Source organism: Anabrus simplex, chromosome 5 (assembly GCF_040414725.1).
Source record: "Anabrus simplex isolate iqAnaSimp1 chromosome 5, ASM4041472v1, whole genome shotgun sequence".
Lineage (NCBI taxonomy): Eukaryota > Metazoa > Arthropoda > Insecta > Orthoptera > Tettigoniidae > Anabrus > Anabrus simplex.
This window is the reverse complement of record NC_090269.1, coordinates 79,127,078-79,147,153: the sequence shown is the minus strand read 5'-3', so window position 1 is coordinate 79,147,153 and position 20,076 is coordinate 79,127,078. Positions and strand designations below refer to the sequence as shown.

The window sequence follows — 20,076 nt, the reverse complement described above, 5'->3', positions numbered from 1 at the left end:
TATTTGGGAGATAGTGGGTTCGGACCCCACTGCTGGCAGTCCTGATGATGGTTCTCAGAGGTTGCCCATTTTCACACCCTGCAAATGCTGGGGCTGTACCTTAAGGCCACGGCCGCTTCCTCCCCACTCCTAGTCCTTTCCTGCCCCATCGTCACCATAATACCCATCTGTGGCAGTGTGACATAAAGGTAATTGTAAAAAAAAAAAAATTAAATGGAAAGCAAGAATAAGTAATACATTTTCTTTGTAAACTTTGGTATCGTCCCAGTCCTATGCAAAAGACTGTATTCTGTAAAGTCATTGTATATTTACCGACTACTTGTTAAAAAGTAATTTGTAACTGTAATTGAGTAAAATATATCTCAGGGAACTGTAATTCAGCCCAGTTTTTTTTTTTTTTTGTACTGTTTCATAATTAGTTGATACTGTACATCTAAGGTGATAAGAAAAAAAAAAAAGAAAAAAAAGACAGTTTAAACAACCAAGAAGGGAATAGATCCATATACAGCAAATAATTAGAGATCAAAGAAAGGCCATGGGTGGGATTTGAAATTAAATTGCAAGCCTGTGAGATAACTTATTGGAAATTTGGGGCAGAGGAAGAAAGGGACCCAAGAGTTCTTTCATCTTTTAATGCTTGTGTGCCTAGGTTTCTACTGTAGTTTTTACAAAATTAGTTATGGTTCCTTATGAATTCCCAATAAAACCTAAAGCATTGATCTGACCATAACTGAAATATATCTAGCTATTTTGTGTTGCTTAGAATAATCATTCACAGCATTTATATTAGAAAAGTTATCTGATTTCATAAATGTACCCAAGACTTCTGTTTGGATAAGGGAAAAAAGAGTCCCGGAAATATGAGGTTACTGTACTGTAATTTCCCTACTTTCTTTCCAGATAATAAATATGAAATCACAATCTTCATCCTGTTACAATAATTACCTTTCATACAACCATGAACAGCTTGCTGTGGTACATTTTCTGTGCAAGGCTGGTATGTCTGTATGACACTGACTATGATGAGTTAGACTTCGTTGCTCTTTGTATAACTTTATACTAATGCTGTGTTGTAAGGTTTATTACTGCTCAGAATTCAAGATAGGGAGAATAAAGAATTACATTTCTTACAGTTTACAAAGACTTTATTGCTTTAACACGGCATCTTTGGAACTTTTATACTTTTTAAATCATACAGTCTTCAAAGTAAAGTACTCTTATTTAAGTCAAAAATCATAAAATAAACATAGATGTGTACAAAAGTAAGAAAATAAATCTCTAAATTTAATTACTGGCACCATCAAATGCTTTTCCTAACTGTTAAATTAAAGAGCAAAGAAGAGAGCAATTGTTCCATCTTGCATGCACTTTGATGTGTCATTGTCTTGATGAATGAAGCAGTCATATTTCTTCCATTTTGTATGCAATAGTGAATTATTGTATTTTTCTGATTTATATCATGTTGTATGTCTGATTTTCTGATATGTAACTTCTAATTCTTAACAAAATAATTTCTTGTTAATTTAAAAAAATAAAATGTGAACTTAATTTGCTCTGCTTCAGAATCTTTGTCTGAATTTGTATGAAATTGTCATTCCAAAAATAGACCTTCCTTTAAAAAAATTATATTGCACAAAGTAAATATATTTTAATTAAGTTAATACAGTGTTGAATGAGACCTATTTTCATGTAAGGTAATATTACTTGTTTCAGTTTTACCCATCAAAACTTAATAAGTGGACAATTTGTTTGAACGGATTCATATCCACAGATAGGTGAATAAAATACCTAAAAAGATTATTGCCATAGAAAACAAAAATAATATTTTAATACATAATTTTAATCATTTTAAGTTAATATTTCTTTAATCAACTTTTTACCTTGAGAAAAGCTGTATGTATGCTTCACATGTAGGCTTGTGTTTATTATTTGGAAGTAAATTCCAATTGAGGTAATCTGAGTGCTCTTCTTTGTGCATGTTTATATCCTTGTTAATGTGGCCACAGCTACCAACATGACAGGACATAGCTGTGGAAATAAATGTGCTTATTATCATTAATTTTTGTCGTCTTAGTGTCCACCGTAATATTAGCATGTAGGGTGTAAGAAAAATGAACATCCCATCTTCTTTTGCGTGAGCAGAAAAAGCATAGCTGACCAAATTTTATCTAATGTCTCTGTCCATGTACGAAATGAAAAAAACAAAAGAGAAATAATCACACCGTAAGGAAGTGTTATGACATTTGTTTTTTTACCTCATCTGCTGCTCAGTTTGTTAGCAGAAGACTATAGAATGCAACTTACAGTACCGTGCATACAAAGTCAAAAGTCTGTTTTTATAATTGTAATTTCTGCATTAGATTTTTCAATACAAGTGGAGAAGACAATACCTTTGAGCATAAATGGTCATCATTTGAACTTTAGCAGCATATTGTGTTTTAAAATTTAATTTAGCATCAATTGTAGGTTTATATATCTTTGAGTATGTCACTTTCTTTAACTTCTTATATTTGTATGCCTGTCTTAAGTTTCCTGCAACTTCAAAATATTCAGAAGAGACTGATTTTTCAAGTTGTCCTTCCATCTGACTCCATTTCCATGGTCCTAACATGTTTCATTTTATTTCCAGTTCTTTCCTTCTCTTCTGTGCCTTCAGAATGTATGAAGTTTCTTAAATATTTCCAATTTTATATAATGCAATACTTCATTCTCCTTGAATTCTAAATTTTACCTCTTACTGACAGACATAAGTGAAGTTTCAAGTTAAATGAAGTAGAAAGTTCTGTTTTTAATGATGTGTACTAAACTCATTTTCATATGATGTTACTCAAGCCATAATATTCTCCAAAGTAAAGTCAGGACAAAACTTAGTAAGTTGTTTTGGTTAGCAGTGCACTTCAAAGCCAGTAAGAGTTATGGGAATCATTTTGCTTTCATTCTATGTTATTGCAGTTCTTAAAGTTGGGGCATGACTATAAGGGGTAACAGGACAGGCCCACCTTTCTTAAATAATTAAAGTTCTTATGAAAAGTGTCTGTCATCCATATAGACGGATGATACTTGTAGAAGTATGTGAGGTTGTGGAATGTGGAAATATAGAGGTGACACTTCTCTATCATTTGAATGTTCTTTGTTTGTGGGTAGTACTGCTGTGCCATTCTTCTTTTCTTTCTTTGTGGGTCATTGTCAGCTAATACAGTAATGAAGTAGCTGTGGTGAGTAAGTGATTTCTACCTTCTCCTCCAGTATATTTTATATTTTAAAAACTTAAAAAATTCTTGGAAGTCACCTGAAATTTTATACATTGTATACCTGTCATGGAGAGAATGTAAGCCAAGGTACCCATGCTGCAGTAGTCTTATGTTTCTTTCAAGATAATTTCCTCCTGGGTGTAAATATTGATTCTTTCTCCAGTTGTAAAGCACAATGCTATTGGTTTCTGTTGCCAACACATTTATTTATACTTAATTCCACCAAATTCAGTGAACTGGTGTGATAATTATCTTTCTGGCATAATTCCAACAAAGGTCATTCTGATCAAATTACTGTAACTGACGTTGGTGATGTTAGCCACATGCTTGCTCTCTTAGAATCCTAATACATCTCTAAGGCCGGTATTCATAGTCAGTGATTTATTTCTCTAATAAGAACGACTCAACAAAGCTGCACTTATTCGTGAAGTCGACTTAAACGTTTCTTGTATTCATAGTCGTTGGTCAAGTTCTACTTTATTTAGCTGGACTTGATAAAGCGTTACTTATTATGCAGACGCTCTGCACAATTAAGTTGAACTTTACAGTATGAGAAATAGTACAGCCATAATCACAACAGTTGAATATGCGAGTCATCCTTCAGACACGGCCAACTAGATCTACGCTGCGCTCCATATCCCGAGTTTATTTGTTTATTTATTTGTTCTTTTACCTGTTCCTCTGCGGCTAAAATTGGTTACTTTTTCTTAAATGGATACGAAATGCAATCGCAAGCATTTTACTTCCGTTGAAAAGGAGGCTTTCAAGGATATTTATTGAAACATTCTCAAATCATCTATCTATCTAATATAAGCAAGTCGGTACAAAAATGAAAATATACGTGAATTAATGAGGCAGTTCCAGGCATCTCAGAAACTTACTAGAAAAATCGAAAATTTTCAAAATTCCCTCAGAGGGCACACTGGGGCGGGGGAGGTGGGGGAGGCTTGAAATTTTGGGCTCAGCATAAGAACGCACTCATATATATTTACCCAAAGCGATAACCTATAGGTTTAGTGAATTAAAAAACTTTCAGGAAATTTCTAATTTTTATCCCCCTTCCCCCCAAATCAAGCTGGCCACACAATCTGCCAGACGAGCTAGAAAATTGAAATTTGGCGACGTTATAGCTTCTAGCCTGTAAGCAACGGAAAAATTCCAAGAAGTCTAAATTTTTCACTTTTTACTCCCGATTTTTTATTGTATCTCTCTCCCTTATACGTTAGATGTGGCTGTATTTCTCAATTGTACGTACATTTTGTGATTTTTACACATATATTTCATAGTTTGATACACTTATAGGAAATATAGAGTAATCGAATTTGACACGCACACTGACACGACCATATGCGAGCCAAATTTCATGATTCTAGCTTCCACGTAAGTATGCGAAAAATAATATAAAGTGTTATAAACGTACCCAAATATCACCGCATTCAAATTTTCTAACTCAATTAAACCCATAAATATGGAAGATACAAGAAAATGTTTGAGGACCAAACATGTAGAACGATAAAAATGGCGTCTGACGGCTTAAACCGTTTGTCGATATGATGAACATCTTAGGAACAGTAAATCTAGAAATGAAGATCTGCACTTACAAACGTGCCCATGTTTATCTGCCATCTATATATAAAAGCAGGTCGGTTTGGAGTGATCGAGAAAGTGTGTGTCATTATTATTAATACTTTACAAAATGATAGTGACTGTCAGCAGGAGGGCGTCTCCTGTTGTTATAAATTCTCCCCACATCTACTTTGACTGGCAGTAAGAATGGGATCCACCGAGCTCGACAGCTTCAGTCGCTTAAGTGCGGCCAGTATCCAGTATTCGGGAGATAGTGGGCTCGAACCCCACTGTCGGCAGCCCTGAAGATGGTTTTCCGTGGTTTCCCATTTTCACACCAGACAAATGCTGGGGCTGTACCTCAATTAAGGCCACGGCCACTTCCATCCCACTCCTAGCCCTTTCCTATACCATCGTCGCCGTAAGACCTATCTGTGTTGGTGCGACGTAAAGCAACTTGTTAAAAAAAAAGAATGGGGCCCTTCTCCAAATCTTGTGTAACTGGCATTAGTAAGGAGGGCCTACCATTTTAATGAATAATTCCCTTCTCAGTTTGACTAGCAGAAGGCAAGGGAACATGCAATTTTGTTCAAATCCACCCTACTCGATTGTGTCTGGCAGTAGACAAGGGTGACCGCCATTACAAACAATTTTACCCATTAAAATGTGACTGGCATTAGGCAAAGTAGCCTGGTATTGTAATCGGAACTCACCAACTCGAGTGTGATTGACAGTAAGCTGACTGGTATAAGAAAGTGGGGCCTATAATTATAATAACAGCATAACTCAATATTGATTGGCAGTAGGGAAGGTGCCTGCCGTTGTAATGAAAGCTCCTCATCTGTAATGCGTCCGGAAGTAGGAGAGGGGGCCTGCCATTGTAACGAAAACTCCCCTAATCGATTGTGACTGGCAGTAAACAAGGGGGGCTGCCATTATAATGAAACTTTCCAACTCGATTGTGAATGGCAGTAGGCAAGTAAGCCTGCCGTTATCATCACAACTCCACAACTCATACGTTACACGGGAAAGAACGTATGGGGTCCTCCCGTGACGTTTCTTCAATAACGCTAAGAGACATGCTATTTAATAAAATCTCACCGCGTGTACAGTAATTCACGTAGAAATCTGTATACAATGTAGAATACCGTAGCGAAGCACGGGTTCATTTGCTAGTAGAGAATAAGAAGACGAACGCGGTATCTTCTAAGCAAAAGGAAGATGCTTGGTTAAGTATTCCTGAAGAATTCAATTCCTCAATACATACTGTAGAAAATGTAAGTAATGTCCTTATAATGGTAAAAATACTATTTCAGAAGCGAAGATTATATAAGTATTATTATACCTAGCACTAATTTGGATATAATTTATTATAGCGAGATGCCAACAATTGCGGGAGGTATGGACAAATATGAAATGCCATCACAGGAACCTCCTTTTGAATTCCACTTCACTGTAAAATTCAAATGAGTCCATAACATTTTGCAAGTATCGCTTTGGAGCACGGATTTCTTCTAACACTTCATCAAAATCTTCATCCATTTTATAGGTTAAGATGCGAAATAAGTCAAGGGTCTGCTTGACTTGATGAAGTTCAACTTATTTCATCACAAAAGTAACACTTAAATTACTATGAATTCCAATAAGTCCAGCTTCATGAAGTTAGACTTTATGAAGTATATCACTATTAAGTAGGACTTAATTATGCCGGAATCTGGAATAAAGTCGAGATTTAAGTTCGACTTGAACGTAAGTATTACTTACTACGACTATGAATACCGGCCTAAATGCAATATATAAGAAAAGGAAGATAAAGAATGTTACTAGATAAAATTTGAGGCAACCAATATTAATATTGCTAGGAACATGTGAGATATTTTAACACATTAAATTACTTCTGCAGTAAGCTAAACTATTGCTTAGTGATGGGAAGTTCTGAAGGGAACATTGTAATAGCTGTCTGAGCACCAAGACAATGGTTACTCAAGAAGGGAAACAAAATGCTGTGGAATAAGGAATATTTTAAATGAGGAAAAATTGAAAAGGAAGACAGTGATAAAGTTAACACCAAATGTTGGTTTTATTCAGCATAGAAACTGTAGATGCTATGGATACACAAACAACTGAAGAATCGATTCAAATTGAAAGGTATAAAGGGACAATCTGGAAAAGTATAAAACTCACCTTAAAATATCGAGGACTTTCAGTTATGCAATGGGAGACTGTTCTTCAGGAATCTTTGAATACTCATCGATAATCGTGAGCAAGTATCAATTACTAGGTTTTTATGGTAGTGGTCCCCTTTGAAATCTATATTTCAATATCCGAAAGGTAATGTTGCTTTAATGAGTCGATCTTTTCTTTTATAGAAACGGGGTTTAATTTCTGCACACACCAGGCATGATGCTGTCATCTTTTTGACATCTTCTAAAGAGTATGGGAAATTGCTACAGTGAATAAAGTGTGCCATTCGCATTATACTTGGATGGCAGAGCAACTGATGAAGCTGATAAAGGGTAGGAATTGTAGCAGATGAACAGATTCTGGACAGTGTGTCGGCTACAATATTATCTTTCCCAGGATGATAGACGACATCAAATTTGAAACATGATCATTCCCACTCCCTGCGTTTGATCTCATTTTTAATTTTTCCACGTTTGCAGTTAAACATGAATGATAATGATTTTTGATCTGTCAACAGTAAAAATTGATGCCCTACAAGATATTGCCTCCATTTGCTTAATGATTCAACTATAGCATATGCCTCTTTTTCTACAGCAGAATGCCAACATTTACTTTCAGAGAGAGAGTTCTAGAGACCACCACTGGTCTTCCAGACTGAGATAAGGTTGCAGCTATGGCAAAATCTGAAACATCAGTCTTAACTAAGAATGGAACTCCTTCCTCAGTAACTGTCACAACTGATTTTGCAATATAAAATGTTCTACACTGTACTAAGGGACTTACTTTATCAAGAAATCTTGGCACCCATTTAGCATAATGAGAGAACATTCCTACAACTCTCTTTAGCGATTCCTGATCCCTAGGAAAAGGCTGATCCAGTAACGGGTGAATATGATCAGGGTCAGGTTTAATTGCTGTGTTAGTAATGTTACTGTATATCCTAGGAGGTTGATGGCTTTGATAGAGAATTTACATTTACTTTCATTGACGGTAAGACCATATTTCTTAACTGCTTCAAGAAACTTCAAGTTTCTATCATGATCCAATTGGGCTGTACCACAGCCTGTAATATTATCCAAATAACCATACATGCAATTCAGTTTTTCATCCTTGAATATGGAATTAATCACTCTATGAAAACAAGCCACTCCATTCATGACACCAAACAGGATTTTTAGAAATTGATTTCTTCAAATGCTGTGTAAGTTCGCTCATTTGTGATGATAGATATTTGGTGATATGCACGTTTTAGATCAAAAGTGCTGAAATATTTGTATTTAGCTACCCCTTATACTATGCTTTCAAAACTAGGAAGAGGGTATGCATAGAGTTGTGTAAATCTATTGATAGTTTGTGATTAGCATTTGATGTAACAAGAACCAGCACCCTCCAAGGTGACGTGCTCTTTCCAATTTATTCCTTTATTGCTTTATAATGATATAAGGTGTATTGACAAGGCGGACTCAACATAAAACTATTTTTAATAATTACTTTAATAGATACAGGTGGTATAGACACTGTGGCAAGTCCACAGGCATAAAGGGGTTCTCCAAGTCCTCCAAAAGCAACTGAAATTGAAGAATGAAATCTGAATATATCATGTCTCAATATCATATCAGCACACAGGTCATCCATGATTAATAGCATGATGTCACAGTAAATATGATCGCCAAGAACTATAGTAGCAATACAGCTATTCTTACATAAGAAACAAGAGCCGGCGATGTCATAGGTATCTTTACATTAGCAGGCGTCCTTTCAAATTTGTTTCTGTTTACAAGGGAGCTTGAGGCGGTAATGACGGAATAAATCGTCATAGCCGCGTGGCTTCCTAAGTTGCCATGATGGAATATTCCATCATCACATTGTAAATGTCTTTCGGCGATGGGTATGATGATTTATTCCATCGTAGGATCCAAGATTGCTTTCCCTTGTGCGTGTATGTCAGTTTCAAACTTGGCCTACAGCAGCACTCTCCTAAAACTATGTGACCGGGCCAAATGCTTTTGTTCCACGCCCAGCTGGCAGCTAGCCAGTATTGGCTGCCAGACTGTTGAGTGGTAGATAGTGCATTATGGCAGGTGCAAGCGGAGCTCGGAAACGTCCACAAGAAGAACAACTGTTTGATTTATTACACTGTGACAATTCGGAGTGATGTCATCTGATAGTGACACTAATGTTGAAATGTCAGGAAATAGCGAGTGCAATGGTGAAAGACTCTCGAGTGAATGTGATGGTAGCACTAGCGGTGATATTCAGCTTGGTGTAGTTAGGATCTGAAGGGCTGAGATTTACATTTACAGTACAAACTGGACTAAATGTACAAATTGAAGACTTAAATAATCTGCTAGAATATTTTCAATTGTTTATCACTCCTGAATTAGTGGAACTAATATGTAGGAAAACCAACTGGTATGCCCAACAGCTTTTAGAAAACACATCAACCTTGAAACTATATTCGAGAGTGAATCAGTGCACTGACAAGAATAAAGATGAAATTATGACTTTACTTGCATTCTTTCTCTTGCAAGGCATTCATTAGCTACCTGACAACAAGAGCTACTTTTCTCGTAGACAGGTATTAGAGACCCCAATATTTTTGGAGCTGTTGTCTGAAAGATTATTTCATCTCCTTCTCAAATTCTTACATTTTGTTGATAATGAAGCATACGATGAAGCCACATGTGGTCCGAAGAAACTCTACAAATTGAAACCTATTCTGGACCACTCGAATAGCAAATTCCGTAGTGTGTACGTACTCAAAAGCGATGTGTCTGTAGATGAGTCTCTTACGTTATTGTAGGTATCTCGTTGCTTTCCTCACTGAACCAGATTCTCTTTCCTTGCCCTTGGCACTGTAATAATTTTAATAGTTTGAAAGTGAGACTTTGTTTTTTTTAAACCTGATGAAAATACCTAACCAATTAAAAGTATCTCACCGTGAGTTCCCATTGCTTACCTCAGCGAGCCGGACGCCTTGCCCTTCGTACTATGACCATTTTTGACAGCTTGATACATATTCTGCACTTTTTGAACCCGATAAAAATACTATACTACACAAGACTATCTGACTATATGTTACTTCCCAGTACCTTATGGAAAATGTGCCACTGTGTTAGTAGCTACTCAAAAGAAATGTACCACTTAAAAGGTTAAAACATTGAACACTGGCATATTTGTAACCTGTTAACTGCTGTATACTGAACATTTTAGCGATACTTTGAGACTTTATAATTTCAACACTTGTTGAGATAAATGAATTATTCTTGTTGTATTTGAAACTGTAATTATCTGTCTCAGCACTGATCTCATTTAATTTTTTTATATTTTGCACCGGAATATGAAAGGGACCAAAATAGTTGACGTTTTTTAAACTTTTTTCTTTTTAAATTTCAATTCATGTTTGTAATAATTTTTTCATATTTACATTTAACATTTTTACATTAGTATATTATTACTATGCTTATATGAGAGAAAAAAGGATGTTATTTGTCAGTATAATCTTTTCTTACAGTCCCAATTAATAAAATTTGGACTTTGTGTGATAAAGTTCAAAACATTTAGGTAAACAGAGAGGCGCATTGCAGCTTTCACAATACCATCGTGTCTCTTTGCTAGATCGTTTTCCAGTCTCTTTTATGTTGTTAATGATGTAAATAAAATTATGTTTCTCAGCACACTTTACACACTCTTGTAGGTCTTGTCTTATGTTCTGTTGATGGTAGTTTCGGTGGAAAATGGCGAGCTACGAGACGGTTGATAGAAGATGGTGGAGACGGCAATTCTTTCTAAAAATTCCTTTCTCCACAAATGCAGCTGAAAGAGCCTTCATTTAGTCATTCAGATGACAAATCTTATTGTTATCTCTCGATTTCTTGTACTGCCACGGTGAAGAGATGAAAATATACTTTCTTCCACCACTTCAAAGTTTTTCTACCAAATGGATAGTAAGCTGGTCATTGTGGTCCACAACAGGTTTGTTTTCATTGTAATCTAAGACAACATCTGGCTTCACTTTTTCCGTTGTACCAAATGTAGATTTTACCTTTACTGTCGAGGCCGAAACACTATGTGCTGTCAATAACATGTACACATCATGCGTATCCCTCCACTTCAAACAAAACAAGTGATCACTTCTACGGAATGAAAATTCTCTTTACTTCAGCGGGAAATTCATGAGATCTTTTGGAAGCTTCCTTCTATTTTTCATTACGGTATCCACCGCAAGGGTTTTTTCCTTCCATAGCTCATAAAATAACGCCGGGCTTGTGTAAAATCTGTCCATATAGATGACATGACCTTCCCCTCATAAATTGCTGCGAAGTTCACGAACCAATGTTGTGATGGAATTGTCCTTGGTTCCGGCCCTTCCCGAGTACATTTTTATATTTACTACATAACCGGATTTGGCGTCAGAAACCATGTAAAATTTGATCCCGTATTTATGCAGTTTGTTTTTCATATACACGCGAAGCTAAATTCTGCCTCGAAATGGACACAGGCCTTCATCAATTGTCAAGTTACGTTCTGGGTAGAATGAAGTTTGGCATTTTGCAACTAAAATATCATAAAATGGGCGTATTTTATGCAATGGATCATGACCAGGCTTATTTCTGGATATAAGAGTGTCATTATTGTTTACGTGCAGCATATTTAGAATTTGAAAGAATCGATCCCTGCTCAGTAACTTCCTAGAGAAAGAGGTTTGAATTACGGGATGATTACTCCAGTAATCAGTAGTTTTGGCATTTCAGTCCTGTCACAAACTATGTCTTTGTAAGCCTATGGAAAAAGAGCGACAGTAGAGGAATACTGAAAACTTTTTTTATACTATTTTATAAAATTTTAACCTGCGCGTAAAATGTAACCATATTTACTGGTCAGTGCAAATTCAAATGAGTCTTGTAAAACAGCCATGCAACTGGCCATATCACAAGATGACAGGCTTTCAAATAATTTATAAACTACTTCATAGTTGGTAGCATCAATGTAACAAACAGAAACACATTCGCCAGGGCTATTTTAATTTATTTTTTCAATTTGCTTTAAGTTACACCGATACAGATTGGTCTTATGGCGGCAATGGGTTAGGTAAGGCATAAGAGTGGGAAGGAAGCAACCTTGGTCTTAAGATGAAATTGGGAAACCACAGAAAACCATCTTCAGGGCTGCCAACAGTGAGGTTCCAATCCACTATCTCACAAATGCAAGATAATGGCTACGTGGCCCAAACCATCCATCCACTCATTCGGTTTCTGTTGTAATATAATCATGGTAGTGATCTCCACACTCTAAAAGAAAAAATGGCATTGTCAGGCTTGCTTTTCAACATGAACTGTGAAATATTTAATTATAAAAATACCCAAAACTGGCAGAGATTGCTAACACACAACTCAACACACATAAAATAAATATGGTGGTGATTTTACAGCCCTCTACCACTTCAGTCATCAGCTAGGGGGGTCAGCAAATTTGAAACTTACTTTCTGGCCATTTACAGGACAAACCATACTACAAGACTTGACCCTATGCCTCGTTCATTTAAAGGAGGAGGAGGGAGTGCTGTTTCAACTTTCCATTCATTGCTGAGTTGTGTGTGATCATGCACTTTTCATATGGTGTCAGTTGTGTCCCTGGTTTCCTACACCCCTTTACCCTTGTGCACAGATTGTGAAGAGAAATAGCAGTAAGACTATAGAGTAAAAGCACTGAGAACTTACGATAGTCACTGACCACTAAAGCATTGCAACGCATGTATGCAACCCTGATGTTTTAGCAGTTTGGAAACGCTGCATTACATGAGATATTCGTATTTATGCGAGACTGACCATAATTAGTATTCAAATGGGTTGAGGGTTTGGTGCTGTGAGCTATTGCGGTAATTACATTACAGCTCCAAAAGTTCTTCACACGCAAAAAAATGTGCTCCGTAGATTAGTCTTTTCTTTACACAAACTGCCATGTGATATAAAAATATCACTTCTTATCATCACCATTTTTTCCACCATTATAATGCAATTTAATTTTAAATAACTGTTGAGGTTATTTTCCAATTGGCATATTATTATTATTATTATTATTATTATTATTATTATTATTGTTGTTGTTGTTGTTGTTGTTGTTGATGTTGTTAACCAGACTAGAAATAACCTGGCCTTAAATACATATGATCATCAGAGACACAAGCGTGTTTCAAAAAACGTTCATATGGAGTTATCTGTGCTGATCAAACACTTAAACGCCATACATATTGCGGTGGGACAACATTGTGCACATTTCATTACACTGAAATTGCAGCTAATTAATTATTTTCCTTGAGTAGGAAAAGCCAGTATAGCCAGAATATTTAGTCATAGAAACATCTGTTGTGTTATGTAACCTCTTTGTACTGAGATCTCAATTATTGTAAATATCTTAGTATTGTGGATGGTGGGTTATGTGTAGAATGGAATAAACCAGTTACGTTCATTTACTGGTATGTTCAACATTACATGACCTTTCAGGTGATAACTGGTTACTACACAAGTGTTTCTAAAACTTGTCTTCGACTTCTACACAATTTTGGGACTTCATATATATTAAATTGTGTTGTGACTCCACACCTGATAGTATATGCAGGCTGGTTTGCCTAACTGTTCACCTCTTCTCGTAAACATTTTGAGGCACAGTGCCGAACATTGCGTGTGTTGTGCTACTCTTCAGAAGATTGCGCCTTGCTTCATATAAGTGACTGACCTTCTTCTTCTAGATTTTATGATTTAAAATCTTGCAGTGCTAATCCCCATTATCTTACATTGCTTCTTCAACTGTTTTTGTGAAAGACTCATCCTTTAACTTGTTTTCCTATTTTTTGTATTTTTATTCACTTGATGATAACCCAGATTGGTGGTCGAAACTGGTACTGCTTCTGCTTATAATTAAATAAGAATGTAACACTACATTACTTATTTACTTGTATTGAATAGGTTGAACCACGTTATTTGTTATTTCAATTTAATTGTTAAACAGCACAATGTGAATTATCAGTGGAATTAAAAGAACAACATCCACCTTCTGGTTACCAATTTTGAGTCATATACCTCCTCCAGACCTTCGGCAGAAGAACATATTGTAGAGTTAAATAATAATAATAAAAGTAATAATAATAATAATAATAATAATAATAATAATAATAATAATAATAATAATAATAATAATAATAATACCAAAAAGATAAAGATCAAAATCATCCCCAAAAGGAGAGACAAGGTCCTTAAACACACAAGCAAACGATATGACCCGGAGAAAATTTTAAATTCAAAAGAATACCATCTTGCGACAAAGGATATACACAAATAAAATTGGGATCAAATAAAACAAAACTTATTATCAAAAGCCGAAAAATTTGCCCCTATAACAAAAGTTAAAAAACATGCTTGGTGGTCGGAAGAATGTGACGATCTATTGAAACAAAGGAAGGAAGCATGGCACAAATGGCAGTCTTAACAAATGGAAAGCAATAGACAATATTTCATGAATATCAGAAAGATGGTCAATAAAAAATTCAAGACAATTAAAAAGGCTTACAAAAACCAGATGCTTATTCAAATAGATGACGACTTTACCAAAAACAAGATAAGAAGTTTCTACAAAATCTTTAAACAGAGAACAACAAAGAACAAGCCACAGACTCGACAGTTATGGGACAAGAATGGAAATATAGCACATAACAACACTGATATCTGCAGGATACTAACCGACTACTTTGAAAATCTCCTCGACTGTGAAACGCCAGTAGAAAAAATGACAACTTTCGAGGAACTAGAAAAGATCATTCCGAGCCTTAAAAACATCAAAGCATTGGGAGAAAACCAGATCACAGTCGAACTTTGGAAGAATGCCAACAAGGAAGCATTAGAATCCCTACAAAAAGTTTTTGAAGAAATCTGGTTCAAAGAAAGAATTCCAGAAGAACGGAAGATGGCGCTCATCCACCCAATCCACAAGAAGGGGGATAAAATGAACCCCAACAACTATAGAGACATATCAATTTTGGATATTACATATAAGATATTCTCAATGGCCTTACTTAATAGGACAGAACCACAGTTAGATCATCAATTGCGTGAACATCAAGCGGGATTCAGAAAGGGGAGATCCTGTCCGGAACAAATCCTGAAGCTTAAAAATCTCATAGCATTCCAAAAATCTAGGGCAAAAACATACATCACCTTTATTGACTTCCGAAAGGCGTATGACTCACTAGACCGGGAAAGTCTCCTTTCTGTACTCAAAGAATTCGGTCTAGACAACAAAACAACAAACCTCATCAGGGAAACTCTCACTAATACATTTTCCAAAGTAAAATTCATGGGAGAATTGTCGGCTCCTTTTGAGATCAAAACTGGTGTCCGACAGAGTGACGGGGCCATACTGTTCAGTTGTGCCTTGGAGAAGGTAGTCAGAGAATGGTATAAGACAACTAGTGGTGGAAATCGATTGGGATCAGTAAACAAGGGTATCAAGATCAAATGTTTAGCTTTCGCAGACGACATGGCCTTAACTAGCTGAGACATGGGAGGAAGACAAGGAACAGTCCTTCGAACTGCTGAAGCAAGCAGAGAAGATAGGTCTCAAAATTGCCTTTGGAAAGACCAAAATAATAACCAACATTAAGAATCCTCCAAAATATTTGGAAGTGGGGGAACAAAAAATAGAGATCATCACAGATTTCAAATACCTTGGTGAATGGATCAGTTGGAATGGTCTTGAGAAGAAAGCAATGGAATCTCGACGAACCAAAATAGAAACAGCCTTCCACCTTACGAAAGACACCTATAACAAAAAATCCCTCTCGTGAAATTCCAAGATCTGACATTATAATACAGTAGTCAAGCCTGAAGCCATTTATGCTGCAGAAACTTATCTATAACTACACATGGTCCAATGGAAAAGTTGGAGATAAAGGAAAGAAAAATACTACGAAAAATTCTAGGCCCCAAATTCCACAATAACGAACTTTCACACATCAGCAATGAAACCCTGTATACGAAATCAGAAAGGATTTCAGACACAATAAGGAAAAGGAGAATTGACTTCTATGGCTAAATCCTAAGAATGGATCCAAAAAGGATAACTAAAAGAATCTTCGACTATTTCCGTAATATGAAAAGCAAGCTGAACTGGTTTAAGGAAACTGAGAAGGACCTACGAGAATTCCAAATTACAGAAGAGATGCTTGTAGATGGATCTGCAAAGAAAATAACCAAAGATAAAATAAAGAGGTTTCAGGACAGGATGAAGCCCAAACGACTATACAGAATTTCTGAAGAAGAGAGGAAGGCAAGATCTGAAAGAATGAAAAAGTACTGGGAGGACAGGAAAACACGACTCGCCAGCAGCGGCTCCTGAGAGGAACTGGTGGAGGGCCACTACCTTTTCACAAATTTACGTTCTCTGACAAATAAGTTTATGTGGTGTATCCCTTAATATGGGATTAATTTGTTCTAACAGACATTGACTCAATCCGTCTGCTGTCCTGTTGATTGGATTCATAAACCCCCAGAATCTTCCATGGATGTGACCCTCTAATGCATATCGAAAAACAAGTACCAATTGCCATTTGTTTGAAACATATCTTGTTTCATCTGCTTATATTGCAACGAATTGGGATTCCCCATTTTCTGAATAAATTTGTTCCCTACACACATTCAACATACGGTTGAGAAGTTTGTTCTGAATGGTCTTTGACGCACCTTTAAATACAGAAGCTTTGGCAAAGTGTTATTTCATAGCAACATCTATTTCAGCTGTAAAATGAATGAGACGTTTGAAAATTCCAGGATTTAGAGAATTTTCTGTCTCATCATGGCCACGAGTGCCACTTCAAATACGCCATAGAATTTTATGCACTGAATAATCCTGCGTAATATGTGCCTATTTTTCCTAACCTGATCATTGTGTTTGTTAATGGTTTGGTGATAAGCAGAATCCAGTTGAGTCACAGTATTAACTTTCCCTAGCACAGCTAATTCCATGCATGAATTTATATGTTGGGAGGAACTTTCGTGCTTTTTAATTTTTCTTTCAGGTGTCTGAGATCTGTTACTCTGGTTTTCGTCCACGTCAGGTCATGTCTGAATAACATGCAGGGAAAACAGAAAAACACATTCCTTGAATCGCAGCCACACAACCACACGTATTCTGTATACAGCCCTGGCAGGAATCTTCGTCGATATTCACGCCCTTTATATTGTCAGACTTGTTCTAGTTGTAAATGGGGTGTTGGTCGACAGAGTGTCTTTATCTCCGTCTTTTCAGTTAGGGACAGTTGAGAAAAAGGTCTGTTTAAAATATTATTCACAGAATTCATTGTACGTAGCCTACAGGTGAATCATACCTGTGTGATATACCTTAAGCGACTCTTCATAGCGATCCTATATATTCGCACAAGACAAACGACAGATTTATTTTGAACGACACCACACTAAATATTACGAGATAGGATACTGACTAATTTCATTAGCCAGTAGAGCACGTTTATCAGACCGCAGATGACAGACTGGAACACTAATTTGAAAGAGATGTTCTGCTCGGCGCGATAAGCCTTCGCATAGTTTCGGAATCGTAGCGGGCTGGCTTCGGCAATGACCCAATCTCCCATTCAGTGCATGTTAAAAAATAGTTAGTTCCACGCATGCGTGAACGAAAATTACCTAATAAAGAGTCAACAGCTAAGGGCACAGGGCCAGCATGACCGGCCAGCGAAAAGCACGCCGGAGGAAGCAAACTGCGTGTCTGATGAAAACGTTGACGCACTAGCTGCATGCGGCACCTAATATCAAACTGAATGTATCAGCATTGAAATTGCCAGGATTTATAAAACCCTGCATTAACAGTTACTTAGCTGGAGGGGCATGTGCCCCTCTGCCCTTTAGAGCGAGCCGCTACTGTGACTCCCTAACCATTGATAGATCTATCGCACCCCGAAGAGGGTGAAGCGGACAAGAAGAAAGAATAATACCAAAGCATATAACCATACTCATATTTCAATGAGTCAAAATAATTTTACAAGACATAAATTTATACATAAAGGAAAACCAGGTAAAAAATATACACAAATAGTTCCCAAGAAAAATACCTCAGTAGGTACCAAGGAAAAAGAAAAGCAGAAAAGTCCATTAAGCGAGCTTAACTTGAGACTGGTGAACCTGAAAATTTTCTTTGTCTCCGGGTTACTCACAAGAAAAGTAACCAGAGGCAGAAACAGTAAAATGGTTAAAGGTCCACAGTATCAAGGGGCAAGTTTAGCTGAAAATTAAGCCACACCACTGCTCTCGGGGAAAGTTTTAACAAACCCTTGTCACCAACAGCCAGTCTGGTGGGTCTCCATCCATTTTCATATCTTTCCTTAACACTCTAATGGGAGATCTTAATATTATCTCTAGCTCTTTTCCACATATTTCTAATCAACAGACACATTATTCTATTTTAACTTGTAAAAAACATTGTTTTAATATCTATATCCTGTTTCTAACATGTCACTGCCATGTGATTAAAAAATTTGAATCTAGCTGAAGATTGTCTCAAGAAGGCCAAAACTGTTCTAGTTTAGGCATGACTATTTAATTAAATAGTACGTATTAAGTATTGAATAGATGGAACTTTCTTAATAAATTCTTTAAGAATTAATTTTTGAATTTTTTAATGTTGGTACAGAACGAACTATGAAATTCATAAGTTGTAAATTGAATGCTGTTCGCAGGGTCAATATGCAAATAAAAAATATCATGAAAAAACATTTCAGTCAGTTCTTGAGAGAAATTCAGGTTACACCAGTTTATTTTTGCATTGATCCTCAATGGAGAGTCGCAAAAATTTCCAAAAGACAAAGCTCCCAGACACATTTGCGTACTGAAGTGTGCATCATTGACCTCTGCAATGTTGAACAATCACTTTTACCATCAGAATGTTGGCCAGCAGAGTAGGAGAGGTGGTGGTATACAATCTCTAATCACTAGATTGCAAGCCAAAGCCTGGATTCGGTTCCAAAGGATATACTTTCCGATCACCAAAGGAATTTTACTCCTGAGAATATTGAAAAAGTATGTTACAACACACTGTGCTTCACACCTTCACTTTTGCACCACAATATGTGACATAAACAATTTTCATTATAAATAGTTAAAATACCAATTTTTTTAACCATATACGCTCAGTAAAAGCATTTTTAAACATTTTTTAAAAATTTTTATATGAGATATTTGGTACCGGTACATGTTTTGAGGGGTTTTGTTGCATATTTATGTACATATTTCATTACTAATAGCAAATAAAAATGTGGAATCCAGTTATAAATCACTGAAGGCTTACTACTTCTTGGAGCATCATGTACACTTCCTGGCACAAAATGTGAAAATTTGATCAACTGAAAGGAACTAAATCAGAGTTCAAGCACGGTCAAAAGGAAGAAGTAGAGATTTCTTGGCTAGTCAATACAAGGAGCTTTATCTACATCTCACCCTTAAAAGTATGCATTTCTATGTTTAAATGACAACATTCACTATAAATTGCACTGGACGAATTGTGGTTAGGGGCCTAAATTCATCCTTAACTATGACTATCATCTCATTTATTTTGTAAGAAAAAAGTTATGGCCCAATGGGAAGCATTTATTCAACATATTAACATGGTAAATATTCTGGAAAAATCTAATAATGTATATGCACTCTGTAAGAGAAATACTGAGGAAGAGAAAGCAGATTGTTTCCGTAATTTGAACGTTACCTTGGGAAAAACAAACAAAAACAAATAGCAAAGCTAGCAGGGAAAGGCTAAAGTGCCCTATACGCATAGGAAAATGGTTTGGCAAATTTGGTTCATGAAAAAAATTCACTTCTGTTTCGCTACACCCACTTTCATCATGCACTTAGTACTCGGTCTCACATTTGTCGTAGAAATGTATGTTTCGAAAGTTGTGGCTGCTGTTATTGTGTTTGACAAGATGGGTTGTTTCTTCCTATTTTCACGTACATAGTATAATGTATAGTATACATAGTATTAAGTGTAACTTGTAACTGGAACATCAGTGTTGAAT

At 36.3% G+C, this 20,076-nt stretch overlaps 1 protein-coding gene across 9 annotated transcripts in view; it reads left to right on the top strand.

Moving 5' to 3' along the window:
- The window catches only part of Glut1 (Glucose transporter 1), a 250,614-nt gene that overhangs the window by 163,166 nt on the left and 67,372 nt on the right, over nt 1-20,076 (top strand). Inside the window, exon 11 of one of the 9 annotated variants that reach the window (XM_067146971.2) lies at nt 1,714-1,944. The exons of the other annotated variants lie outside the window; for them this stretch is intronic. Within the exon in view, the coding sequence (XP_067003072.1) occupies nt 1,714-1,753 (40 nt within the window). The 3' untranslated portion in view covers nt 1,754-1,944. Of the gene's footprint in view, nt 1-1,713; nt 1,945-20,076 lie in introns of those variants that run through there. 9 annotated transcript variants of the gene reach the window in all.